The 27,656-nt window shown below is 36.4% G+C and overlaps 3 protein-coding genes, 1 long non-coding RNA gene and 1 pseudogene across 12 annotated transcripts; 2 read left to right on the forward strand and 3 right to left on the reverse strand.

The window, feature by feature from the left end:
* Nucleotides 1-608: 608 nt before the first annotated feature.
* Nucleotides 609-14,770, reverse strand: LOC137716989 (ATP-dependent RNA helicase DEAH13-like; annotated as a pseudogene).
* On the reverse strand, nucleotides 3,757-11,752 carry LOC148695189 (uncharacterized). 3 transcript variants are annotated; one of them, XM_088698142.1, is made up of 5 exons: nucleotides 8,076-11,752; nucleotides 7,164-7,251; nucleotides 5,243-7,081; nucleotides 4,548-4,646; nucleotides 3,757-3,770 (listed from the first exon to the last, which is right to left on the reverse strand). In XM_088698142.1, exon 1 carries the CDS (start codon nucleotides 9,309-9,311, stop codon nucleotides 8,253-8,255), a length of 1,059 nt encoding a protein of 352 aa, XP_088554268.1. In that variant the 5' UTR covers nucleotides 9,312-11,752; the 3' UTR covers nucleotides 3,757-3,770; nucleotides 4,548-4,646; nucleotides 5,243-7,081; nucleotides 7,164-7,251; nucleotides 8,076-8,252. The 3 variants fall into 3 exon arrangements, with proteins under 3 accessions (XP_088554268.1, XP_088554267.1, XP_088554266.1); XM_088698141.1 differs by having other exon boundaries at nucleotides 5,243-7,251; XM_088698140.1 differs by having other exon boundaries at nucleotides 5,243-11,752.
* A 2,626-nt stretch (nucleotides 14,771-17,396) lies between the features above and the next one.
* On the forward strand, nucleotides 17,397-22,285 carry LOC137717691 (casein kinase 1-like protein HD16). Its single transcript, XM_068457130.2, has 16 exons — nucleotides 17,397-18,083; nucleotides 18,564-18,674; nucleotides 18,789-18,862; nucleotides 18,966-19,035; nucleotides 19,125-19,180; nucleotides 19,310-19,381; nucleotides 19,470-19,564; nucleotides 19,659-19,722; nucleotides 19,823-19,952; nucleotides 20,037-20,255; nucleotides 20,358-20,500; nucleotides 20,587-20,761; nucleotides 20,937-21,027; nucleotides 21,148-21,305; nucleotides 21,411-21,599; nucleotides 21,693-22,285. The coding sequence occupies exons 1-16, from the start codon at nucleotides 17,739-17,741 to the stop codon at nucleotides 21,750-21,752; spliced, it is 2,052 nt and encodes a 683-aa protein (XP_068313231.1). The 5' UTR covers nucleotides 17,397-17,738; the 3' UTR covers nucleotides 21,753-22,285.
* Nucleotides 22,286-22,438: 153 nt separating this feature from the next.
* Nucleotides 22,439-24,573, forward strand: LOC148695190 (uncharacterized). 2 transcript variants are annotated; one of them, XR_015965327.1, is made up of 4 exons: nucleotides 22,439-22,586; nucleotides 22,667-22,738; nucleotides 22,823-22,913; nucleotides 23,558-24,573. It is a non-coding gene; the product is annotated as an uncharacterized LOC148695190 (long non-coding RNA). The 2 variants fall into 2 exon arrangements; XR_015965328.1 differs by having other exon boundaries at nucleotides 22,667-22,734.
* Nucleotides 24,365-27,388, reverse strand: LOC137718202 (protein SAWADEE HOMEODOMAIN HOMOLOG 1-like). 6 transcript variants are annotated; one of them, XM_088698590.1, is made up of 8 exons: nucleotides 27,055-27,388; nucleotides 26,705-26,790; nucleotides 26,549-26,594; nucleotides 26,332-26,428; nucleotides 25,962-26,025; nucleotides 25,533-25,584; nucleotides 25,202-25,405; nucleotides 24,365-25,060 (listed from the first exon to the last, which is right to left on the reverse strand). In XM_088698590.1, exons 1-8 carry the CDS (start codon nucleotides 27,109-27,111, stop codon nucleotides 25,034-25,036), a joined length of 633 nt encoding a protein of 210 aa, XP_088554716.1. In that variant the 5' UTR covers nucleotides 27,112-27,388; the 3' UTR covers nucleotides 24,365-25,033. The 6 variants fall into 6 exon arrangements, with proteins under 6 accessions (XP_088554716.1, XP_088554714.1, XP_088554715.1 ...); XM_088698588.1 differs by having other exon boundaries at nucleotides 24,365-25,103; nucleotides 25,202-25,345; nucleotides 27,055-27,372; XM_088698589.1 differs by having other exon boundaries at nucleotides 24,365-25,103; nucleotides 25,202-25,345; nucleotides 25,962-25,992; nucleotides 26,317-26,428; nucleotides 27,055-27,370.
* Nucleotides 27,389-27,656: the final 268 nt, after the last annotated feature.

A 27,656-nucleotide genomic window follows, 5' to 3' on the forward strand; every position in this document is an offset into this window, starting at 1 on the left:
CTCATCCAAGGGTTCGAACAAAATATATTGCTTGAGTTAATTTTTGTAAGATATTACTGGCCCTTCAAAACGTTTGAATGGAAGGTATTGGAATCCTGCTGAAGTCGAGCAGTGGACTGATTTCTTTACATATTTGTAGGGGACTACATCATCACCTGCCATAGAACATCACCATAGAACCACTTAAAATGGTTCTGAAAATTATTTCCGGAAGTGTGAGCATTGTAAAACAAAATCGGGTTTTGGGCACAATTATTTTTAACATCTTTCGAAACAAGTTCAGATTCCATTTGGATTATAAATTTTGTTGGACGTTTAATTAAACCAGAAAGCTAGGTTGAAGCTCGAAATAAATACCAGTCCTTTCTAATATACATATATAAAACAACAGTAGCCCTCAAGCTCTAACTAGTAGTAAGTTGGCTAGAAATTCAAGCAAAGGCTCAAACAGTTATAGTGATGCTAAAACACCTTCAACTTCCAATAAGAAACTGAAAATTATAAGTAAAGCAGAAAATTACAGAAAAATAACAAAATTGAAATCTTTACCTTGAAATCACACTAAACCAACTTCACGATGCGTGGTCAACCAAAGGTCGTCAAAAGAATCAAATTAAGCTACCAGTTCGGATACTCTTATTAAACCAGGCCATGAATTCTGGATGCAATTCATCGGTTTTCTCCATCCAAACTGCTCTTAATATGACACGGCTGTCAATCTCGTTTTTGGCCAACTTCTCTACAAGACTCCAAACCCATCTTCCAGTGGTTGCCTCTGGCATTAAAACACTAAGACAAGGTTCTTAAATAGACTCACGAGAGTGTTCCCGGCCTTGAAGCAACACATAAGGAAAAGCTTTGGCTACATCTCGAAACTGATCAGAGTTATCATTTGGCATTGGGACACCACGTGGTGGAAGCTCCACAAATGAAGACCAAAAGCTGGAATTCACAACGGAATACTTGATCAATCAGAGGTCTTGTACTTATAGCAAGGTTTGGCGTCTTTTGGGGATGCAGGGGAAGTGCATAAAGCCCAAGCATACTTTTTTTTTTTTTTTTTTTTTTGAACAAACGATATTATCTATACTAAAGGGGAGATGGTGGGCTTGGTGGTTCAGATTCGATGTACATGTAAGGTATTGATCTTGTCTGGATTAACTCATTGTACACCAGAAATTCAAGTGCCGACTTAGAAACACATGATGAGGGATCGAGGATCACAGACTCTTTAACCATGCAGGCCTGATACCTAACTGCATGAACATTTCTGTGCCTGAATTCAGATGATTCTGACGAACTACTTGCTCTAATGCGCTTGGCAACCCCATCTGCCAAACCAGCAGATATCGCTTGGCCTAAGAGCTTTCCTTATTCAGCGAAAGAGGGTTCTTGTCATGGGAAACTCTCCAAACTTTTTCTACATCTTCCAGGCTACCATGGATCCACGAAAATTCCTTCTCGCCACTTTGATATTCAAAGAAAAGTTCAACTACCTGCTTTCTCTGCTTCGACATTTCCTCCATGAAGTTTGGGGTGTAATGTTTTCTCTGCTAGGATTGGAAACCTTTCGTGAGCCCCCTTCAAAGTTTCTTTTAGTTTCTTCCTTCTCAACTTCTCTTGATTTGAATTCTGGAAAGGAGCATCACCGCAAGCATTGTCCTGGTTGTTTGTGTCCTCAAACTGCCTGACAAAAGGATATGCACAACTCAAAGCTCCAGCTATTGCAACTGCATACGCTAGCACTAATTTAGCTCGGGCGTGATTTATCGCTTCGCTCATCATTTCAATAACCTTGAGCAGCATCCTAGAGTGCCGAGGACGCAGGGGATAACAAGCCATGGAATGCCCTAAAGCTGACAATCTTCCATTTCTTTCAGTTGCTCCAAGTGCCACCAAGAGGCTCTCCGCTTCATCCAGGGCACCAGCCTCTTGGGGAGTGGGAAATGGGAAATTGGGTATATGGGATGCACATACGAAAATTGTCATAGACTCATACATTGTAAGAGCAATCCATATATACAGCACACCATATTTCCCCATGCACACCCCTATTTATTTTTGACCTTTTGATTGAATAAAGAAAAGGAGAACAAGGGACATAAATAAATAGGAGTTTGTAGAAATCATTTTGCGAGCTAAAATGTTTGTCCATTATAATTCGACATGTTGGAGATTTATTCAATGACCAAGCAGTACACAGGGTGGTCCTGAGATTTTTGAGGCCCAGGGCGACATTAAAAAAATATGCCCTAACTCCATATAATAAAAATTATTTGTTTTCACAAGTAAGGCTTCGATAAAATAACGTTTAGAAAAGCACACCAAATTTAATAATTTAGAAAGGGTAATGTTAAGAAGACTAAATTTGTAGAGAAAATATGGTAAACTAAATGACATGGAAGTTTATGATTGGATTATTATTTAAGGGTTGATTAACGTACTTGTTTCTATTGGTGACACAACATTTGGTTTGAGAGAAGGGAACCACAAAAACCCCAACTTACAAGTAGATGTTTCCCTTCTAACTGAAATTTTGGAGTGCTTTTATATAAAATTGTGAGGTGCTTTTTCTTATTTACTTTGTCAATATGCGACTAAAAAAATATATCATATTTTTGAGTTTTTAATTGAAATGTATAAGCAATGCATGAGAGAATTAAAGATAATTAGAATTATGGGTCCCACCACCTATCTTTGTTCTTCCTCAAACTTTAACTTTTATCTCTTTCACTTCCTCCACGAGTCGCACCAGCCATGCCCCTCGACTTGGAACCTCTCATCGTTCACATTTTAACCCCTAAATCTTGTAGAACTAATGAATTTTTTTTCATAATTTTTTCTGAAATTCATTAGCTAGGTAAATTTGTCATCAAAATCCTTCTCCACACTACAACAAAATAGCTGTTGGCGAGGACTTTTGTCCTCATTGAAAGTTTCTATATTATCGCTGAAGGTTTTCAGCGAGGAAAAAAATTCCTCGCTCTTTCCTTGTAGTAGGCCCGTCGGGAAATGTGTACAACGAGGAATTGTTTCTTCACAGAAATGATACAGCGAGAGTGAAATGTTTTCTTGTAGTTGAGTTGGAGCGGTGACAAATTCCTCGCTAAAAGGGTTGGAATGTTCTCGCCAAAACCTTTTGACAACCTGAATATTGACATTCCATAACTTATGCGAGGATAAAATTCCTCGCAAAATAATCAAATTCCTTGATGTAAATATCTTTTGGCGAGGAATTTGTAGGTGAGTTTTTAGCGATGAAAATATTATTCCTCGCTACAGATCATATGTTGCGAGAATGAATTTCCTCGTTGATAAGTATCTAGGAGACACTCGTTTCCTCGTTGTATCAAAGGTACTAAAAGTTAATTCATATTAGTCCAAAACCAAAATAGTTTACAATGATAATTCATAGTCTACAAAATTAGTTATGCTTAATGTTAACAACTATGAAAGTTCACATTGTTTTCACAAAAAAGTTCACATATTCCAACAAAACAAAACGACTACTTATTATGGAGATGGTTGCTGTCTTTCCAATATTTTGTGTAGGAGTTCCTCAAATTTCTTTTGGTTCTCCTTCAATTCTTGGATCTCTTGTTTTGCTTCACCAAGCTCTTGTTTTGTTTCAACAAGCTCTTGTTTTGTTGTCACAAGCTCTTATTGTTGAGTCTCAAGTTTTTCTTCTAACTGTTTGTCCAACATAGTGTCTTCACGAGAGACAGACTTTGAAGGACCTTTGAAGTACCTAGACTTGTGACCAAGAACCCCTGGAACAATTTCATCATCTGTCAACGTCATCGTACCATCTAGAAGAATTGTTTCGTTTTTCATACTTAGCATCTCTTCCTACAAATGAAAAATAAACTATCACGCTTAGCTCCTTCATGTACACAAACATAAAATCTATCACATTTGGTTCCTTCATATATATAACATAAACATAAAAGCTTCACAGATTCTTCTATCTCGATTTAATCGCAAATGACTTGTCTATAATTATAATTGCTTATGATCAATAATACACCTCTATCAACATAATGACATTATCAAACTCATACAAGCAAACAAAAAGCCTTGCAACTTATCAAGCCTCGAATTACATGTCAGCTCTTGAGCTAAATAAGAGGTAATTGTCAAACAATTATATTTTTTTCCCCAAGCAAAAACCTTAGTGTGCCAAACTTGAGTCAACTTATCAAGCCTCGAATTACATGTCAGCTCTTGAGCTAAATAAGAGGTAATTGTCAAACAATTATATTTTTTTCCCCCAAGCAAAAACCTTAGTGTGCCAAACTTGAGTCCAAGGAATGACAAAAAAGTGATAGGGGACACTGAACACCACAAGTCATGGACAGCACCTTTATATTTACACGTCTTATAAGTGGCGATACTCTTTTATGTAGGAGAAATAAGCAAGAAACAATACACGCTTTCAAAAGTTTACATGTTATATTATGACATACACATAAACATTGAATACAAACATATACATTGACATAGCAGGACTAGAATACACACAACCAGCATGTACATAACTAACTTACCCACTTCAGTTTAGCTCCTTCAACCCAACCATTTTTGGTGTTTTTATGCACATCCTCAAAGTAATCAATTGCACTTAGTTGTTCTCCGGTTTTGGCTTCCTAATACATGGATCACAAATTAAAGTTAATAACTTATTATCCACCTATAATCTAGATTAAAATTATGAAAAACATCCACCTATAATCTAGATTAAAATTATGAAAAACACATCTTACAATCTCTTCTTCATGGGCCCTAAAAGATTTTGACCCTCCTTTATGATTGTAAGTCAAATGAGACCTATTAATTGCATTTTTATTTGAGCGTTCCTAGATAGCAAAATAAATTTGGTGACATGAAGAAGATAAACGGCATACATGACAACCACAATCCAGTTCATTAATATACACATGTACCTTGAATTGAACACTTGCATAACAATCACAAAGAAATTTCCATTCCTCTTGACTAGTTACATCCTCATGTTTGTTTTGTTTTGCTTCTTCTAGAGTTAGGAAGGAATCAAAATGCTTCTTCAGCTTGTGTCGAAAATCAACAAACCGCCTTTGTAATGCATTCTTAATATATGTACTACCATGAGTTAGTGACATATCAATATCGTACTTGCTCTGCATGGAATTCAATTTATAATAAATCTAATTTAAGAAAGACTTTTACATATTGAATGTAACAAAAATGTGAATGAAAATCTTACTCACGGTTATTCTTTCAATCATCTTGTCCATATCCTTCTATTCTACATTCCTCCATTGCTTCACATTTAGTGGTGCATAGGTCCGAACCACAAAACCAATATCATTCACAAGAAATGAGGAATTCGGTATGTGGGCTTCCGGTTTAGTTTTGTCAAAGTAATTGGTATTTTCAAACCATCAAGTTGCTCTTGCAGTTTATCAGAATTCTTCCCACATGTCTTTGACCTTTTTTTTTTTTTTTTTTTTTTTTTTTTTTTCAGTTCACCTAAAACATCATTAATGCAAAATTTATTTTACATATGATACAAGAACCTTTTACAGAAACAAAGACAATACAAAACAAGTGGAACAATAAGGCCGAGGACCAAGAAAACCATAAGAATAAAAAATCAATTGAACACACTAATAACATCCTAAAAGAAAAGAGCCACATTTTCTTGTTATAAAATAGAACACCTTTTCAGGTTTATATCAAGCACTTGCTCTAACTTTTAATCCATTAATGGAAAGTTCAAATAGTTAATAAAACATGTCATAACTCTTACACATATTATATTCAAACACTTAGAGAAGAAAATCACTTCAATTAAGCAACCTAATATAGATAACATTCAAAATAAAAAGGCATACCATTAGCACTTCCCTGAGTATCGACTGATGATATAACAGTAACAACTGTATTGCTTGAAGGTATCACAACAACAGCTCTAATTTGTGGATTATCAGTTGATGCCTCACTTGAAAAATCATGAGGGATTCACTTCCTTTTTCCTGTCATGGTGATATTCTTCGAGAAGAAAAAAAACTAACAAAGTTAAAATATGCAAGTTATTTGAGAAAGCTTAACAACACGACAAATTAGTTATATGAAAATGGACAATGAATAATTACAATTGATCAAGGGAAACTATCGCACCTTACCCCTCAAATGCCAAAGACAATAACCATATGAAAATGCAAAAATTAAAAACATGCCAGCACATCATGGCACTACAAAAAGTTAAAAAATTAGAAACTACATTAGAAAAATCTTAGTAGTCATTGCCATCACTATCGTCACTTTCAAGAATTTCTTCAACTTCCCCATCATCCAATGGATTATCTTCTTCAGAATCCTCGTCGTCGTGTCTTGAATTCACCCTATAAGTTGGATCACTTTCTACAACATAGACAGGAGGCTCATCTTCAGAATCTTCATCCATCTCATCATCACTTGATAAGAGATTTTCTTGATCTTCTTGAACAGCCCAGCAAACTTCATTGAACTCATCTTCTTGGTAAACATTATTATCAGTAGTTGGTTCGATATCTTCATCTACCTCTTCAGCTGCATCATTTTCTGGAACATCCTATATATGTCTGCACTGCACTCTTTGCACGACTTTCCAGCTAGAACCTAACTTGTAATCATCGATGTAAAACACTCGTTGTGCTTGTTCAGCAAGTATATAAGGATCATCCGTATAGCACAGTGAATTTACATTGATGCTTGAAAGATGATAATCTTGACGTATCTTTCTCTTCTTAGGGTCTTTGTGGGTCGAGTCAGTGTTAAACCACAAACATTTGAACAAAAATACCTTACTGCATTTGATGTAAGTCAATTCCAACACACTTTCTAAAACACCGTAGTAATAATGACTACAATCACTATGTTCCCCAGAGACAAAAATTCCACTATTTTGTGTGGTACGATAATTATCACAACCTTTTGTCTGAAAGCGAACTCCATTAACAATACAACCAGTGTATGTATGCACGCAGACATCAGGCTTGCATGACAAATAATGTAGATCATCAATGGCTTTCAATGAACCCATTTCTCTCAAGCCATATATCTATTAATATTATAAAAACACTAATTAGTTATAGGAAAATAATGACATATATTTTCAAACATAAACATGTTATACAACTTACCCGATTTTCAAACCATTTAGGAAACTCTTGTTCCTGCCTTTGACATAAATTTTCATTGTTTTTTAGCTTTAATTCTTCCACATGTTCACTAAACAAGTAAGAAAAACAAATACTTAATTAATGCTATAATACATAAAAATGAGAATATATAGATGACCTAGAAGATTACTTACATAAGATATGGTTAAACCTCATCACAATTGTGGAGCACAAACCAATGAGCTTTATCAATTTCCTTTTTAAGCAACAATATAAACTTTCTACCTCCAAATGGACGTACTTTGTGGGAGAATACTGACAAACCACCCACATTTCGATCATTTCTTCCGTCAACATGTCGCTCATTTGGATTGAAGCGTGTTTCAACCCCACGTAAGTACAATGAGCAAATCGAAATTGATTCATTTACAATATATCCTTTTATTAGTGAACCTTCTGGACGAGCTTTGTTTTTAACATATTTTTTCAGTACCTAAGAGCCTTTCAATCGGATACATCCATTAATTATTAATAGGATTGCCAAGTTTGGCTTCACGAGATAAATGGACAACCAAGTGAACCATTATATCAAAGAAGGCAGGAGGAAAAATCATCTCAAGTTTGCATAAAGTTATAACAATCTCCTTCTCCATATGCTCTTAAGTCTGACACTCTTAGCATTCTAGCATAAATATTCTGGAAGAAAGGAGATAATTCAATCAGAGCATTGCACACTTCTGTATCCAAAAAGAGACGAATACCAACTGCGAGAAGGTGCTGAAGTAAAACATGGCAATCATGACTCTTTAAACCAGATATCTTTCCATCATTGATGCTCACATTTCTAGAGATATTAGCAGCATACCCATAAAGAAATTTGACTAATTTTAGAAACTTACAAAATTCCTATGCTGAGGCGTTTTTAGTACATACCTAGCATGTGGTTTTCTCATTTTTCGGCTTTCAGGTATCAGATGCTGATTTGACCTGATGTTCATAGCTTCCAAGTCTCAATGAGCATTATCTGTGTCTTTTGTTTTGCCTTCAATATTCAACAATGTCCCGATTACACTATCACATATATTTTTTTCAACATGCATAACATCAATATTATGTCTCAACCTTAGCTTCGACCAATACTCTAACTCGAAGAAAAATACTCTTCTTTGTCCAATTCAACTCTTCAACCACTCGTGGTCGATCCCTTTCTCTATTATTCTCATATTTTCCAGGACTGAAGCTTCTGACTTTATATAATTGTTGCAATATTTCAACACCAGAAAGAACTTTAGGAGGAAGCCTATGTTCAGTAGGAACATTATATTCAATACTCATTTCTCTCCAAGCATGACCACAAGGTAGAAATCTTCTATGGCCCATGTAAGATATTTTATTTGTTATCCTCTGTGATGTTATATCTTTATTGCAAATCGGGCATGCCAAGTAGCCTTTTGTGCTCCAACTAGACAAATTATCATAGGCAGGAAAGTCATTAATGGTCCATAAAACACATGCATGCATACGACAAATTTCCCCTATAGATGCATCAAAAGTTTGAATACCATCCACCCATAATTCTTTTAACTCATTCACGAATGGACAAAGATACACATCAATCTCTTTCCCAGGTACATTTGGTCTAGGAATAAGTAAAGTCAACATAGAGAACACTGCGTTCATGCATTTCCAAGGTGGAAGATTGTAACACACAATAATAACTGGCCACATACTATAAGGTTTACTCATATTTGCAAATGGATTAAAACCATCTGTAGTAAGGCCTAACCTAACATTTCGAGAGTCTTGAGCAAACAAAGGATATTGCTTATCAAACTCTTTCCACTCATCTAAATCAACTCGATGCCTAAGAACCCCCTCTTCATTAACCCTTCTCTCTTTGTGCCAATTCATGTCTTTTGCAATATGCCTAGACATATACAACCTTTGCAATCTCGGCTTCATGGGCAGATAACGTAATATTTTTTGTGGAATCTTCTTGCGCTTTCCAAAACAAGGCTTGTACCTCAGCTCACCGCACTCAGGACATTTATCAAGTTTCTCATTAGTATTCCAGAATAATGCATAGTCATTCTTGCAAGCATGAATTGATTTGTACCCCAACCCCAAGTCTCGTAGCATCTTTTTTGCATCATTACTTGTATTCCTCATTCAAATGTTTCTTTGTAGCCAATATGAATAAGTTTACACCATCAGTGAATGCATCACAAAATCTATGTTTAAGGAACATCCAACTTCGATCCATTGCTAAGAACTGTTAACAATCAAAACATCATTATTTTTTGCCCCAACCTCATGACCCTCCAATACTAATAAAACAAAAAAGTATTACCTACGCCTTTAACACCTATCAAATAGGTCCTATATCATATTTATGATTCTAATTCCAAAGATATCATGTTTATGATTCTAATTACCAATGAGCCACATATATTTTACAACTTCAACTACATGAGAGGTTAAAACAATAAAATTAGAAGTCAAGCAACTTACCTAAGATGAGATAAAGCAGATGGTATATAGTTTCTCAATGCTTTCCAACTAGAAATGATAGTTCTCTCTGCTGCCAACTGAAAATATATAAGTTAATAACACAATTAGAATTGAAACTTACAAGAGGTCATGGTTAAAATAGTTGGGAGATAGAAAGAAAGATACAATCTTGATTTCTGTTTTAAGTTTTGTAATTAAGTTTTTATTTGTTACAAAGTCTATTATATTTTAAAGTATATGTCTCACTTTTGGACTTAAAAGGCACAACACGTATAGTAACTTTCATTTAATCTGCCTACATAAGCATTTTGTGATAGAAAGATACATCAATTCATGACTTTAGACAAATGGGTAATTTTTGCGTAGGTTAAGTGGTTTAAGCACAAACTTAATATAGATAAGTAAATTAGAAAAAAAAAAATTGTGAGAAGAATGAATATTGCAAAAGCAGCAGCCTCATCTTCACAAAAGCCCCAGAAAAATAGTTAAGCCCGATTTTGAACACCCATAACTATACCAAATGATGCAAACAAACATGAGATTCGAAGCCTGTTTTGAGTACATTAAAAGCATCTACAATTTGTAGGAATCGGGGTTCTAAGTTGAAAGTTATGCAAGATACAAAATAGAGCCCTAAAACCGGAAACCCAATATTTGCTACTGTCTGGCAGCTTCGTGACTCAAGTTTATACATGGTTTTGACATATCAAAACTCAATGGAATTATATGAAATCAGATAGGCTTTGATCATGGACATGTCTAGTTTCAAAACACACGATAACGGATCAAAATGAATGCATAAGGACAAAGAAATCAAGAGCCAAAGTAGGCTACTTGAAACATAATTTTTCTTCGTAGAAAACATAAGTTCCTTGCAACTTAGAACCCAAACTCTTCTAATTATAACTTCAGAATACTTCCATACAATCCCAAAATCATGTCTATAACTTTGATTTCAATTATACTCATAAAAAAAAGGTCGTACCCAGTGCACAAGGCTCCTGCTTTACGCAGGGTCTGGGAGAGGTGAATGTCGGCTAGCCTTACCCCCATTTATGGAGAGGCTACTCCCAAGTCCCAAACCCAAGACCTACCGCTCATGGGCGAAGACACTTGTCATCACACCAAGTGCGACCTCTTTAGAAATCAATAACAATTACTAAAACAAATTCATGATTTACCCAATTCAGATTATAGAGCAACCAAAGAATCATATTCCCATATGAAATCTAACTTCACAGTAAGACAATGAGAACCCACAAACCATTAACAAGTAACAATCAAGTTTTACCCAATTCAAATTACAGGGGATACTAATTAACTTCACTGGATGGATCATGGACTGCAGTAAAACAATGAAAACCCATATCCATAACCAAGTAAAAATGTGAACTTGTGATGTGGGTAATTCTGATTTCATGAGCAGCATCAAAGAAAGATATGAAATTAGAGGGAGAAAGAGTGAGGGAATGGTAACTTACTGAGTGGAACTGTTAAATCCAAGAAAATAAGAACCCTTAGGGAGAGAGAGTAATCTGTCATTGGAGAAGTCAAACCAATTTCATTGATGCAAAGCATCTATGGAAATAACAAAGAAAGCCTTGATTGGAAGCCTTGATTATACCAAGTTGGTGACGAGTGAAACGGAGATTGGTAATGTAAATGTATTGAGTTGCCGACACAAATCCCGGTAAGAAAATTTTAGCATCAACAGATAATTAGGAAAAGAGGAGTAGAGGACGATAAAGGTTACTCACAATTAACAAAAATTGACTTTTTAAGCCAAACCCTAAAACATGATATTTTGATCAACACACCCAATGTATAAAATTAAAAGTAATAAGAAATATTGATACAAAGCATCTATGGAACTATCAAAGAAAGCTGGAAATTTTTACCCATATTGCAGGTCGACAAAAGGAACCATACTTTTGTTATGATTCTCCTTGCTTCTTCAAATGTAGTCTTCTATACTTCATTCGACCTCTCTAAAAACTAGGTATAGTTTTCTCTCCTCGTTATCCTTCTTCTACCGCTTTTTCTTTCCTTTTCTTTTTCCCTATTCTCTTCTCCTCCTTCTTCAGGCCTCCTCCTTTTTCCACCCGCCCTCCTTGTAGAAGATTCCCCCTATTTCTTTTATTATTATTATTATTATTATTATTATTATGCCATAAACGACACCATTTAACACTTAGAAAAATATTGAGTTTTACAAACTTGGACCATCTACGAGAAATATTTTTCTCGCTGAACACTTATGCGACCCAAATACAACATTTCTCGCTGTAGGTGTGAATAAAAGGCGTCCTATTTGAAACTTTTGGGAAATTATAGCAGGAATGCTACAGCTAGAACCCATTGTCCTCACTAAAAATTTTGTTCAGCGAGAAAAACAATAATTTCCTCGCTAATATTTTGGCGGAAAGGGAATTTTATGTCCCGCTAAACCTAGCGCGAGAAGAACAATTTTTCCTCACTAGCATTTTGTACAGCAACAAAACAATTTTCTCGCCGAAATTATTTTTTCCTCGCTATTTCTTAGAGATGTAAGGAGACCAAATGAGCTCACTTTTTTGCGAGAACTCAAAATTTTCCTCACTGAAAGCAACTCTATAACATGAAAGATAATGTTCTCGCTAAAGGACCAATTTGTTGTAGTTCTACCTCTTCCTCCATATGCCTTTGCAATTTTCTCCGACCTACAACCATATGTGATTGTTACTGTAAAATTATTTTTTTCAAGAATTATATTTCTTTATAAGTAAAATAAGAGAAATTGAGAGGCCTAACTTATGGCCGCTGCCCAGGGAAGCTTAAATAGACGACAAAAGGGTTGAGGAAGAACATTAATAGGTGTTGGGCACCATATTTCTAATTTATTGTTTTATTAATTATTGTATTTTAATGAGTTCTTAGCATTAAGTTAAGTGTTTAGTTTGTTGTGCAAATTACATCCCGATGTTAAATGGTGAGGGGAAAGGCATGAAAGGAAAAGCATAAGGTGCCTTGCATTGATCCCAAACAGAATATTGTAAAAAATTGGAAAAAAAAATGAACACATCGGGTTTCGAACGACATCGTCTTGCTAAGTAAGCAGCGAAACACCACCACTCCTGCTTAAAGTTCTTGTTGATTTAACCAAGGTTCCAAAATTTATATGCTTATGGAAATATATATATGAATATCCTACCCTATCAATTTTTGGTGCCCCTCAAGTTTTTGAGGCCCCGGACGGTCGCCTGCTAGCCCTGGGCAGTACAAATATGCTTTCTGGACCTACCTTATGAATATTCATAGACTTGAGAAGAAGGACAGCGCCATAAACAGGGACTTTGGATATTTCCAGTGAAGAAAAGTCAGGGAATTGGTTATAATACACACAGCGGGAGAATACATGCGGTAATAGTGGCCAGGCCGAGTTCTTCCAGCTCTTCCTTTACGTCTGACAGCTGATGGTCTACTGTATTTTATATGTTTCCATGCCATTTGACGAATTGTAGTCCTTATCTTTCTCTTTTTCTGCATCGACAACATACTTTATCCCATCTATAGTTAGGGAGGTTTCAGCAACATTAGTGGCCACAACAAGAAGTCTTTCGCCTTCCTTCGCGGTGTTGTTAAATACACGAGATTGCTCTCCCGCAGGCAGCCTAGCTTAAAGAGGTAGAGCAAGCAGTGCCCCAATTTTCCCTACGCCACAATTGGATTGGTTAGAACAAGACTCCAGATCATCAGTATCTTGGCACAATGCATCCCCGTCATCGTCTTCGTCACCATAATTTCCTAGCTCACTCTTCGTATCTGAATCATACGAATAACCCCCCAACTCATCATCGTCTGTCTCACACTGATCTTTTTCAAATGCTTCACAAATATCTGTTCAATATTTGTTCCCTCAACAGAAAGTAATCTTTTCATAATCAGTTCCGAAGCTCGGGTTAGCTTGCGACACAAGGACTCTACGTATCTCTTCCCAGTGACAAAAGCAAGTGTTTCCCCCATGCGGCAGCCTCTTGTGAATTTTCAAGACCTTTTGATATGCTTGTTTAACATAAGGCTTTTCTGTGTCCATTCTCTTTTCGAAGTAACATACCTTAAATTGTCTGGTTTGAACTTCTAGGATCGGAGGGTTGCCAAACAGCTTTCTGACAAAGTCTTCCACTCGCGACATAGCACTCGTCAGCACAAGCTTTAATGGAAAAATCTGATCTCCGGGCCTTACAGTTTTTCCCGAAAGCATCCACTTTCGCTGGTTTTCATATTCTTCCTGTAATCACATGCAAGTGAGTGTGGAAAATGGATTACAAACCTTGAAAACTTTAGCAGCAAGAACTACTCTCAAGGTCACCTGACGTGCTATGCTAACACGCAAAAGCATTCCCATAAGCATGTCTGTGTTATAGCTCCGAACATGAACTTCATCAAAAATTATGACAGAGTATTGCTACAAAAAACCACTCTGCACAATAAGAAACTACATTACACAAAGAAGACAATAATGATACTTTTTTGGTGTAAAAATACACATAGTCCTAGCTCATATGCTACTCTCCTAGCAGTCGCATAGACTGCAACACGGTGAGGTTGAGTAACACCGATCATAAAGTCTGGTACCTAAATGTAGTCCAAGCTCATAGCAGTCGCATAGACTACAATTAGTATCTTCCTTAGAGGTGATAAGAAATCATAAAATCTAAAAGCGTGATCTCAAATTGTCATCTTCAATTAATGTATTACACAGCCATTCTAAAGTTTTGAAATCCAAAATTTATTTTTCGGAAATGCATCAACGAATCATGGGATTCATGTATGTCGCCGTAGCAAAACAAATTATACGAAGAAAAAGAAGATAAGATAATTGGTAGAATTCACGATAATGATGAATAATATATTAGCTCACAAATTATATTTCTTGAACTTCACCTGATCACTCTTGTCAAGATCATCCTGCCTTGATTCCAGGGGAGCTAAAACTTTACGTTTTACATTTTCGGATTCAACCTACAAAATAAAAGAACAATGATCAGTCATTACGCAACCAAATTTCATAGATAGAGAAGAACTACATTCACAGACACCTCCAACTTCTTGTGCTTCATTTTCTGGGATTTGTTCATCGTCTTCGGTGGTTCACTGAGTTTTCACAACCCTAGGGTAATCACATTCGAACATTCTTCATTTGAAATAACACGAGTCATGCGCACATTCGAACATTCTTGAATTAATCACACAAAATACTAGACGACGAGTTCTTTGTGCTCCCAATTCAAAGAATATGTGAGAATACTAATATAGCTTATGCAAACTAGGCGTGAAAATCCCAATTATTAAACTAACCAAGCCGGATATATATCTAGTAAATTGGAGTGTTAGCCCTTGAAATTTGAATCCCAGTTTCAATTTGCTCTCGAAATTATGTTTTATGATTCAAGAGTACATGAACTTTTCAGAAAGACCTATAGCATTAACACTAGAGACTGATAGCGCTAGATATTTCCGTTAGTGTGCTCATATATAGCGTGCGTATAGAATCCACAATTTTGTTAATGCCTTACGTGCATGCTACTCAAATTCAAAATTATGAAAGAAATAAAAACTCTAATTATTCTATGGAAGGCATATATTACAACAAACGCCAAGGAATCTGAAGACCAAGAAGCAAACATGCAGCAACAAAAATTGACAACAAATCTAGAGTGCAAACTTAATTGGCACCAAGTACCAGTATCCAAAATAGTTGCACGTCAGGGTTTTAGGGTTTATGGTTTTACCTTCCACTTAAACTCAACGTTAAAAATGCTTGGGAATTTGATTTCACCCCTCAAAAAGGCATGGAGTTTTGCCATTAGATGGGTTCCGGCTGAGGGATGTTGTCAGGATGAGGAAGGGGAAGGGTGTTGAGCGAGTTCGTCCGGAGAGGGTGGGTTGCGCGCGTAGAGGGCATGCTTTTGTTGTAGAGAAGATTAAACCCCAATAATAATATAGAGACTCAGTTTTTTCTAAGATTGACATAACTCTTCAGTTTGATTCTTTAACAAGAAAATTTGATAAAAGTGGTCACCTAGTTTGTCCATTGTAAATCATTTTGGTTCTTCTGTGAAAAATGTAGAGTAGACAAACTCAAGAACTACTTTTATTGTTGGGAAACCAAAGTGAAGAGTTATGTCAATCTCATAGACCATTTTGGATAAAAACCCAGTTTTTTCTTAGGGCTTATTGCGTTTTGAGTTGGTTTGGTTTTCAGTTTTAACCGCATATCAAACCACACCATTGAGTTTTCTAAATTCCAAACTACAGTGACTTAAAACTGATGTAATTGGTTCACTAATATTGTGATTTGGTTTGGTTCAATTTGCTACACCTATTACCAAATTAAAAGTTTCAGAAATATAGTATTTAATGAAATTTATAATTATACTTCTAAAAATACCTCGTCAAACTGTCAACCTCGAAACTTAAATTTACAATCTCATAACTTTAAATACCTAATCTCATAACTCAATCCAAAGTCCAAAACTCATAATTCAAAGATGTGTAGTAAAATACTAAAATATATAATATTACTTATTTATCTTTTATATAATATTCTAAATATTATGTGCTATTTTATCTATACTACATATCAATAAAACTCTCTTTGTCAACTAAAAGAGTGAAAACATATTTTTATCTTCTATCACAACAAAAAAATTAAAGACAGTAACGTAATTTTACAAAGCAAAATTTTAATGTTTTTTGTTTAAGCTTCATCTACAAGTAATTTTATCATCTCTAATTTTATTAAAAAATAAAAAATAAAAAGACAAGCCTTTCTCACTTTCTCTCCACTTCCACATTCTCTCTCTCTTTCTCTCTTCTTCAATTTTAAAACAAAAATAAAAATTTCACACACATTTTGTGTGTGGGCATATACTAATCTCTATTAATTAATAAAACACTTATTATCAACCAAAATCACACTTTATGTATGCCCATATGCTAGTATATTTTACCATAAGCCATTTGCATCTAATTGATTTTTTTTGGTTTGGTTTGTCATATAAATTGAAATGCCAAATAAAAAAACCAAACCAACTCAAATGATTTTGTTTGGTTGATTTTCAGATTTTTTATTTGTTCGTCCAACCTTGACTTTCCAAAGAAAACTAAAAGTAATTAACTAAATGATCAAAAAATAAAATTTTGTTTGCGAAATTGATAAGATCAAATGATTGATATATAAGCCTTATATTATATACCATCATCACCCTTATATTATAATCTCAAACTTTTTTAAAAAATTGGTCAGCTTGGCAGATCATAAACATTCAATTTTTGTCCGTTACACCCTGAAAGTGGAGCACGTGAGCCCCTTGCAATTCGTTGGAATTTTTTTTTTTTTTTACATAGATATTTTTAAATTAAGAATAAAAGTAGTTTGGCATAATAAGCAATTTAATTTTAAATCGAATTTTTTATCAATGAGATTTAAACTTAAAATCTCTTATTACCAAATGAATATCATCACACCATAATAATGACAATTTGTTAGAAATTTTATATTTGTAAATTGTAATTTTCCCTACATTTGCAGTGAGGAAACACTACATTTTCCTTAAAATCCTCAATTAATAACAAAAATATAAAATGAAAATACACTCCAATTTCTTTTATATATATATAAAAGCAGTTAGTTGATCACCATTTTTAATTACAAAATCTCAACTAATTAAATATTTATATGGAAAAAAAACCAACAAAAAAAAAATATAGAAACCAAATTTACGAATTTACCTCTCCATCTGTTCATAGCCTCTGTCTCTTTCTCTCCGCTCTGAAAAATCTAGAGTCCCTTCTTCTCCTTCCTCCTCCTTTTCCATTTGATTTCCCTCCACAGATCTCCCAAATTCTCTCTCTCCCTAATTTTCTCTCTCTCCCAAACCCTAATTTTCTCTCTCTACACACTCGCTATTTCCCTCTTTCTTTCTGTCCGTCTCAGCAATCCACACTGATCGATTTCTTCGGCCGATGGTTCTAAAAGCTTCATGAATCTTTCCGATAAGGCGCGCTTATCCCCCTTCATGGACCACCGCCACCGCCCTTACCATGCCTGAGCTGCGACCACGGAGAAACCGGGCTTCCGATAACCCTGACCCGAACCGAAACCCGCACCCGATCATCAAGACCCCGCCCCGGAAGGCGATTGTACGGACTCGGCAGAACAAGAAGAATAATAATAATCAGAAGAAGAAACAGATTAATAATCAGAAGGAAAAGAAGGTAGCTAGTGCCGGCAAGCGGAGGAGGGCCGAGGGCGGTCCGGTGATTGAAAAGAGGTCGTTCAAGGAGGAGGCTGGTGAGAGAGCCATGGACGAGTACGATAGCGGCGGCCGCAGTGGCGATAAGGGTCCCGCAGCTGACGATGAGGGCGCAGCTCCTATTCCCGAGAAGGTCACTCTTTTTGTTCACTGCCTGCATTCCATTTCACTTTATTTTTTTAATTTTTAAATCTAAATATTATTTTTTGATTTTTTTTTCAATTTTTTTCTGTTGGGTTTTTGTTTGGATGATGCGTGGGCTGAGGGAAGGAGAAAAAGAGAGAGTTTTTGTGTAGTTTGTTTGTTCCATTCAAAGTCTCAGTCTTTATTTCCATTTTTAAGTCATATAAGCCATTAACTTTGAGGAAGGTCTTGAAAGTCTCGCATTCGCTGTTCTTCCGTGTTCTTATTTCGAGTGGGGTTGGGAGAATGTGGTATTTGTATATCTGTTTTTCATTTACTTAAGTGGGCAATGAACTCTTTGTGAGTGGGGAAGTGCAGCAAAATGCAGTTTGCTTCGTAATAATGTGTGCGTCAGCTGGGAAATTTTTTATTAGCATTTCCTAGTATTCTTTTTGACAATTTTGTTCGTTCTCGGATTTATTTACAACAGGTCCAGGTTGGTGGTTCCCCGGTATACAAAGTAGAGAAGAAATTGGGGAAGGGAGGCTTTGGTCAAGTATATGTTGGTCGACGCATGGGGGCTGGCCCTGGAGCTGTTGAGGTGTGTAGTCATCTTTTTATATCCCCTTGTGGTGTAACATCATTGCATAATCTGTTTTCTGGAAAGAAAACAAGTGTTATGTCGGGTTTGTATTAACACATCTGTTTCATCTAGGTTGCTTTGAAATTTGAGCATAGAAGTAGCAAGGGATGTAATTATGGTCCACCTTACGAATGGCAGATTTACAAGTAAGAGGCTCCCTTTTCTCTTGTAATATGTTTGATGGATAGATCTCAGTTTCTCACCCTCACTGTCTTGCATTGTGACCCACTTAATCGTATGTCTATCCAGTGCACTTGGCGGTAGTCATGGGGTGCCAAGAGTTCATTATAAGGGTCGGCAAGCTGATTACTATATCATGGTATGAGTTGTTTGCTTAAATTTCATTTTAGGTGTAGTTTCTAATTAGCCTAGTTTCAGAATTATAAATCAACCCTACTTGGTATACAGGTGATGGATATGCTTGGGCCTAGTTTGTGGGATGTCTGGAATAACAGCTCGCACACGTAAGTTCTTCCTGTCTTTATAATGAAAATGTCAACCCTGTTAAAAAGATTTTCATTTTTTACCTTACTGTTTGCTTGCAACACTTATCACTGTCTGCCTATCTGACACTCCTACCTTTTAAATTTCAGGATGGCAATTGAAATGGTTGCATGTATTGCCATTGAGGGAATATCCATATTGGAGAAGATGCACTCTAGAGGGTGATATTTTATTTCAGAATTTCTTTCAATATAGTTATAGATTGCAATGTACCTGGCTTCATAATCCCTGTGATGATGTTGATGGCAGTTATGTACATGGGGATGTAAAACCTGAGAACTTTTTGCTTGGCCCCCCTGGAACTGCTGAGGAGAAGAAGCTGTTTCTTGTTGACCTTGGATTAGGTAAGTCATTGTTATAGAATCTCCTTACAGCTGAAATTACTTGTCAGGTTAATTTACCTAATGCGTTGTCATCTCATTGCCTGTTACGTGACAGCCACCAGGTGGCGAGATTCAACTGGCCTGCATGTCGACTATGATCAACGTCCAGATGTTTTCAGGTGAAATAAACATTGATTAATTATTTGACTGTAAATATGACGATCTTTGCAAGTAATCCAATTTTTACTCATTGGTATACTGATCATTAATGTGCTGCAGGGGAACAGTGCGGTATGCAAGTGTGCATGCTCATCTTGGTAGAACTGGTAGCAGGAGAGATGACTTGGAATCTCTAGCTTACACCCTGATATTTCTTCTTCGTGGTCGGTTGCCATGGCAAGGATATCAGGTTGATAATTTCAAAATTTGTGTACGCTTATGCTTGTATATGATTATGTATGCCACTCTAACACAAATACACTGTATTTTTTAGGGGGAAAATAAAGGATTTCTTGTCTGCAAGAAAAAGATGGCCACTTCCCCAGAAACTTTGTGTTGCCTATGCCCTCAGCCATTCCGACAATTTGTTGAGTATGTGGTGAATTTGAAGTTTGACGAGGAACCAAACTATGCAAAGTATATATCCCTTTTTGATGGAATTGTTGGCCCAAACCCAGATGTCAGGCCAATAAATACTGATGGTGCTCAGAAGGTATTTTGAATGTTCTTGCATCTATGCAGACTATATTTTATGGATGTTAGTTATAGATCTTCATTTGGAGTTCAGCTAACTTATACTTCTTGCATTGGAAAGCTTATATGCCAAGTTGGACAAAAGAGAGCAAGATTGGCCATGGAGGAAGAGGATGATGAGCAACCAAATAAGAAGATTCGTATGGGGATGCCTGCAATCCAATGGATTAGCGTATACAATGCTCGTAGGCCCATGAAGCAAAGGTATATCCTTAGAATTCTTACACTGGACTTTATAAATTCAAATTTGACCTATAAGTGAACTAAGTTTATGTTTTCATTTGTTGTAGATATCACTATAATGTTGCAGATGTGAGGCTCCCCCAGCACATTGAGAAAGGAAATGAAGATGGGTTATTTATTAGCAGTGTGGCTTCCTGTTCAAATCTTTGGGCTCTTATTATGGATGCTGGCACTGGCTTCAGTGCCCAAGTTTATGAACTCTCTCCATATTTTCTGCATAAGGTTAGTGATCCGTTATATCAAGAATGGTTGTCTGTTGACGTTGAAACTCAGCTTGCAACAAGCATTGTTGTTTATATCAGTGGGTTTTTATCTCTTTTAGATTACGGTACATAGACAATTATGACTATTTCTTGTTTAAATGAACACATCATCATAATATTTCTCTGTTTTAAAGGAATGGATTATGGAGCAGTGGGACAAGAATTACTACATCAGTGCGATAGCAGGAGCAACCAATGGAAGCTCTTTAGTTGTAATGTCTAAAGGTTAGTCTAAGCATCTGTGGTTCTGTAGAGCTACCTTGTCAATCTAATTGTGCATCTGTGGTTCTGTAGAGCTGCATTGCAAATCTAAACGTCTAACTAGTCCTCTGTTGCTTTATACAGGGACCCAATACTTACAGCAGTCCTATAAAGTCAGCGAATCATTTCCTTTCAAGTGGATTAATAAGAAATGGAGGGAAGGATTTCATGTTACAGCAATGGCAACTGCTGGGAGTAGATGGGCTATTGTTATGTCCCGCGGTGCCGGATTTTCTGACCAGGTTTTATTTGGATTACCTAATATCCTATCTATTGATATGCATGTTGGTGTGGAGAAAATATATCTGATAATTGTATTTTGCCTCCCTTGAAATGAGCTATTTTAGGTTGTGGAACTAGATTTTCTCTATCCAAGTGAAGGCATTCATCGAAGGTGGGATAATGGTTACCGCATCACGTCAACTGCAGCAACTTGGGATCAGGCAGCTTTTGTCCTTAGTGTTCCAAGGAGAAAACCAGCGGATGAAACTCAAGAGACGCTTCGGACTTCTGCTTTTCCTAGTACACATGTTAAGGTGGACTATTTGATTACTCATTTTCTTCGGGCTTGCCTTTTCCTTTTTATTCATCATTCTGAAAGCTCAAGTTTCACTATGGCAATTTTGCAGGAGAAATGGGGAAAGAACCTTTATATTGCATCAATTTGCTACGGTAGAACTGTCTCATGAACATGCAAGTAGATGCCGCTGATGGAATTCTGATAATTCACCTTTATGAGCCACAAGCCAGCTTTTACCATGTAGTGCCTGTTCAGAAGCAAAAGATCCTCTCACGGGAAATTGATTGGTCTTAGCATTTTGGGAGTTGATGTACGCTTAACTCTTCTTTATTGCCACCATAACATAGCATCTGTTACAAGTACATGTGCACTGTCTTCAATCTTTTGACCTTATTATATATCTCACTGGGAAGTTGTTTATTCGCTCCCATGGTGAATTAGTTTGTATATTGCCGAGCAATAATTCCTTGGGTTGAAGGAATGTGCACAAGTCATGTTTTGATTATCAATGGAATATGGGAACGTACATCTATGACTAGCTGTGATTTTGGACATTCTTATCCCTTCAGTTTGTGCTTAGTTTTTATTTTATTTTTTATTTTATTTTGAGGGGGTGAGCTTCTTTGTGGACTTTAAGATGAGATGTCCCAATTTGACCATTAAACAGAAAGCAGTTGTATAATTCAAAGTATCATTGTGTAATGGTTTCGTAGTCATCTTATTTATTTTTTAGTTAATCTCGATCAATTTCCAAATGCTTGTGTCCTTTTATTTATAACTGCTGAGTATGTATTCTGACCTTTTCTTAATCTGTACATTACGCATAGGAGTTGCGCTCTATGACCATGCTAGATTTTCAGTGAATAAATGAGTATTGCAGGTTAAATAGTTGATAATTTTGGTCAAAGTCTCTGAAGCAGAACTGCTGTAGGGAAGGTTATATTGCACCAGTGTATAAATAAGATCTATGATGCCGAGAAAGATGGACCCTTCTTGCCCATTGGTAAGTTGTATGTCCGAAGGAAATTTTGTGCAAATCTCTCTTGCAGTTTATATTGTAATTTTCTGTGTCTGATTTTGTAGCTAAAAGATCTTGTTATCGATTTGCATTCATCATCTGTTACACCACTCGTTCTTCTGTGTGTACTCAAGTTAGTAAGGATTCTCTCCCTGTCCCTTTCATTTTACTTCTTTAATTGTTTTATATGATGTAAACTGTTCTCTTCTTGTTTCTAATAGATTCAAGTTGAGCTGCATCCGAGACTTGGTGGCTCTTACATATCCATCCGTGATGCTGCTATTGGTGGAGGTGCGAGTTTTCATACACAGGGTAAGCCATCTTTCTTTAAATAACTTCCCAACACCCAACCCTCGCCCTGCCCTGGTGACTATTGTTAAACGCTAATTGCATACTGCTTTTTGTCTTGTGTGACTGCATCATTTTGCTGCAGTTCGGTCTAGTTGCATATATGAGCTTGTAAGTCAGTTACTGGTACTTCTTAGGAAACTTAATAATAGTAGGTGCTAGAAGGAAAGTAGTTAAACGTAACAGGCAGATTAAGAGCCAGAAAAATGAGTGTTACACCAAGACTATGTGTTTGCTTATGCCAAAAAACATTGGTCCTTCTTTAGGGAAATAAAGAGGTAAAGAATGAAGAGCCTTGGCGTTGTTCGGAAGCTGTAATGGGTAGTTTTAGGCTTGGTTTGGTATTGAGGTGATTCTGAAAAAAGCTGGTATAAAAAAAAGCTAGGAGCTGTTTTTGTGTTTGGTAAACATTCAGCTTCAGCTTTTTTTTCCATAGTTTTGAGTGAAAAAAAGCTAAAAACAAGAAGCTGCAAACTCAAAAAACATGCTTTCAACAATGCATCTCGTGTTTCGACCCTAAAAACAATGCATCTTGTTGATAAATCATATATGTTACTATTTCCAATGTGCATGCGAATCTATAAGAAAAATGTGCTTCACCCATACAGAATACAGATACAGCCTTCCATTCAACTCCAAGCATTTGGTTTCCTTTTCAGCTGCAGATCTAAAGTGATATTAGCCACGGCATTGCCGTGCTGATTTTTCTGGTTTGAACTGATCGATCATACTTATTTCCGCCATGTCATGATTTGGCCTTTTCAGATGATGAATGCATGCTGAACTCGAGGCATCTAGGTTGAATTTAATCAGAATTTACCACTGTCAAAGTGAAGAATTGCAGTAGTTGACGTCATCTTTTTAAATATATGAATTTGCAGAGTTCTAAAAGCCGTCATAAAACCTATTTTTGCAGCATATAGTCTCATAAGCTTTTTACATTCCATGCATGACACTCCATTGATGGCTTTGTTGCTAGAAATCCATTCTATGTACGCTTATTTTCGCTTTCCCTGAATGAAAATTCAATAATAAATTATAGGGTAAATTACGGTTTAATCCCCTGAACTATTATACCAGTTGAAATTGACCCCTTGAACTATTTTTTTGGTAAATTAACCCCCTAAACTATTTAAAATCAGCCAATTAACCCCTTGCCGTTAAATTTCGTTCATCATTCAATCAAATTCAAGGGAAAATTAATTATTTCATTATCAATTCTTACTTGTCAATGGTAAACATCAATAAAATTATCACACATGGATACAAAATAATGTGTAAAACATATAGCATAATAAGAAAACAAAATAAAAAAACCAAACATTTATATAACGGATTATATCACATTGTCATTACGAATTATCTTGTGTCCATATGTCATCATTTTATAGATGGTTATAGTTAACAAGTAAAAATTGATGATGGAAAACTAGTTTGCCTTTGAATTTGACAAAATAATGGATGAAATTCCATTGACAGAGTTAATTGGCTATTTTCAAATAGTTCAGGAGGTTAATTTACCCAAAAAAAAAAATAGTTTAGGGGTCAATTTCAACTGAACTAATAGCTCAAGAGGTCAAATGGCAGTTTACCCGATCAGCCGCTTCCAAACGCATTTTATGAACTGCGAGACATACAATGATCGTCTTCTATACCTGTGATCGTATGCATAGTAGAACCCTAGTCTATACTGTGTAAACTCACACACATTCACTCCCACCGTACCAACATAAATGGGTTCCGGTGATCCAAATCCACAAGCGCTATAGATTGCCGTATATCGACCACCCAAGGATGCCTTGTCTCTCTTGCCCTCACACAGCTCGAGTACAAAAAAAGGTGGATAAAACTGGGCCGGCGTTCAGTGAAAATCAACTTGAGAACGCATGCAGCATCTGATGTTTTGGGCGACGACACAATCTCCTCAAACGGACTCGTTCCCGGAGGACATTAAACATCATCAGATCAATGGTTAAGTACCTCGAGACTGAATTGAAAAAGGGGAAGAAAAAAAAAAGGATTGGCAATACCCGCCTCGCAGTTGTCGGGACTATACCGGATTGTGAAGAGACTCCGGCGGCCCCTTATATCGTGCATTTGCCTTTGGATATCTGTAATATGGGAATCGTAGTGGATTGCTTCATCTCTCCTCTGCTAGTAATTAACGAAACAACTAAAATGTAAGAGGCTACCAGCTTGAAAGATCTAACGGTTAATTTACACCAAAATATATGCTACAGCTTTGGAATTACCAGGATGCAGAGGACATGATCTCCAACCTTCAATGTATAACATTCTGAATGCTCCAGTGCCACGGAGCGCTCCCGCACTGCTTTTTTCACATTAACCCACTCATCCTCTTCGGCTCCGAATCCGACAAATATGACACGAACTTCCTTTAATAAATGGCAAAGGCCACTTAATGAACTTATATGGCTAGGTCTGGTATTTGTACGCTGTTTCACAAATCCAAGTGGTCTCCAACTCTCCGGTTAGACTTATACGTACTCAAAGTTCAGACCAACGCGTCGATCAGCTGTATATTCATGGATAGAGGCAATAAGTTGTGATTTAAATACTTACAGTTTCGCCCCTACTAAGGAATCTGTGAGCAAGGAACTTTTCAACATCATACCTGCAAAGCGATATAAGAGATTCAGAGAGAGAGAGAGAGGAGAAGGGCTGATAGGGTTGGAGGAAAAAGATAGAAAGCGTCTCATGGTCTCAAAAAACATGTAGAGGTTCACAGTCAGTTAAAGCGCACAGATATAGTATAACCAACCAGAGATGAAAATTGAATGAAAGAATAAAGTTTGGAGAGCTATTTTACACTCGAAGAATGACTTTCGAGGTGAAGCCTGAACCTCAACTCAGTTCAAGAAAAAGCTTTTTCCATAAGAATTACAATCAAGGCAATCAGAACATAATTCAACAAACTGATGCATCCAACAAGAACAAACGTAAAGGGACCGAGAAATTCAATGACAAAGTCATCCTTGTTTGTATACTAACCATGCCCCATCTTTTGATGACCTTGCCTCAAACTTCAACTCTGATACGTCTAGGATCTTTTCTTCTGCTTTCAACGGAAATTTGTAAAAGTTTAGGTAAAATGATTTACGAATGATATTATGTGATACAGAAACATTTCAAATAACTTGTTATAATGACATTTAGTGGCTACCGTATAACAGAAAGAAAAATCTCTAAACAACTACGAACACAGTTCAAAGCTTCGATTATCTCGGTTGGTCTGTCATTCACTATTTTTCTATTTTTGGGTACAATCACAATAATCTGATTTAACCAGCTTTTAAAAGCCTTAGAAGCTTGTATGGTACTATAACCTAGACATAAAGCTACAAGTACTTGTGAGAAGCACCTTTAGGTATTTCAGAACTTTTGTGTGCCTTATTCGAAGGGCAATTTCTGGATATGTTTGGTGACTCCTTCACCCTATTCTCGAACCAGCTTTGCAACTAGGACCATTCCAACAGAGAAGCGTTTTAGACACGATTAATCAATGCCGCCTTAGGGTAAAAACAACGGTAACAAGTGCAATCAGATGAAAAGCAGAAAAAGAGATAAAAAGTGTTAACCTCAGTCCATATTACAATAGGCTTCCCAGCACGAGCTGCAGAGCGACTGCACAGGCATAAAACACCAAAGCAAGAGTTAGAGTCCGAAAGAAGGATCATTCGGAAAGGGATTCAGTCAAATACGATATGAAAGTCTAAGCATGAAATGAAACTCACTTTAAACTTTTTGCAGTACTTTGACAGAACTCTCGTTCCAGCACTTGCTCTCCTAATTCCCTCATCAATGTATCCATTTTTTCTGTCTGTTGGGAATTGCGGGAGCGAAAAACCATAAGTTCATCAGATATTCCCAAATTGCGAATTCAAATAACCCTAAACAGACGCTAATGCAATGCTAATCACATTAAGCAAGCAGTAATCTCAAAAGAACACCTCAGAAGCTTTGGCTAATATCAAAATCCGCACTGATCACCAATATTTTAAAGCAATACCCAGATTACTGTGAACAAAATTAAATGAAATTTAAGGGAAATTAGAGAAAAAGGAAGAGAATTTGAATTCATTACCTCGGCCATCGTAAAGCCGATGAAAATCTCTCTGTTTCTGGGACGAAGACCGTCCATTTACTCTCTCTCTCTCTCTCTCTCCTAAAACCATAACTTTGTTGAATTTGATTGCTTTCCCGCTCTTCCTTTCCTCTGTCTAAAACCCTAGAAATTGGAAAGTGGCTCCTGTGATTCTGATTTTTTATTTTTTATTTTTAATTTAATTTTTATGTCTTGTCAAAGTCAATTGAAAAACAGAGCTCTCCACCCCCTTCAAATCTCTCTCTCCCTCCCTCTCTCTGCTTTCTCTGTTTCTCACATTGGAAAGCGAAAACGGTCTGAGTAAGGTGTTTGTCAGGATATATGGGCTTCTGACAGGCCCAACTCAATCACCAGCCCAGAAAAGGGTGGTCGGACCCTTGTCCGTTTCATAGGTCTCGCGGGCTCCTTTTTATTTTTTTAACAAAGGATATTTTCTACACTATGGAGGTAGAGAGTGTGCTAAACCTCACAATATGCTTGAAATTCGTCTTTAAAAAGAATCAAACCTAAGATCTTTCACTTACAAGTGAAGAGGAATACTAACATACCATAATACTAAGTAACGACCTTTTTTTGTTTTT

The sequence above is a fragment of the Pyrus communis genome, chromosome 8, assembly GCF_041283825.1.
Source record: "Pyrus communis isolate YQ-2024b chromosome 8, ASM4128382v1, whole genome shotgun sequence".
NCBI classification, from domain to species: Eukaryota; Viridiplantae; Streptophyta; class Magnoliopsida; order Rosales; family Rosaceae; genus Pyrus; species Pyrus communis.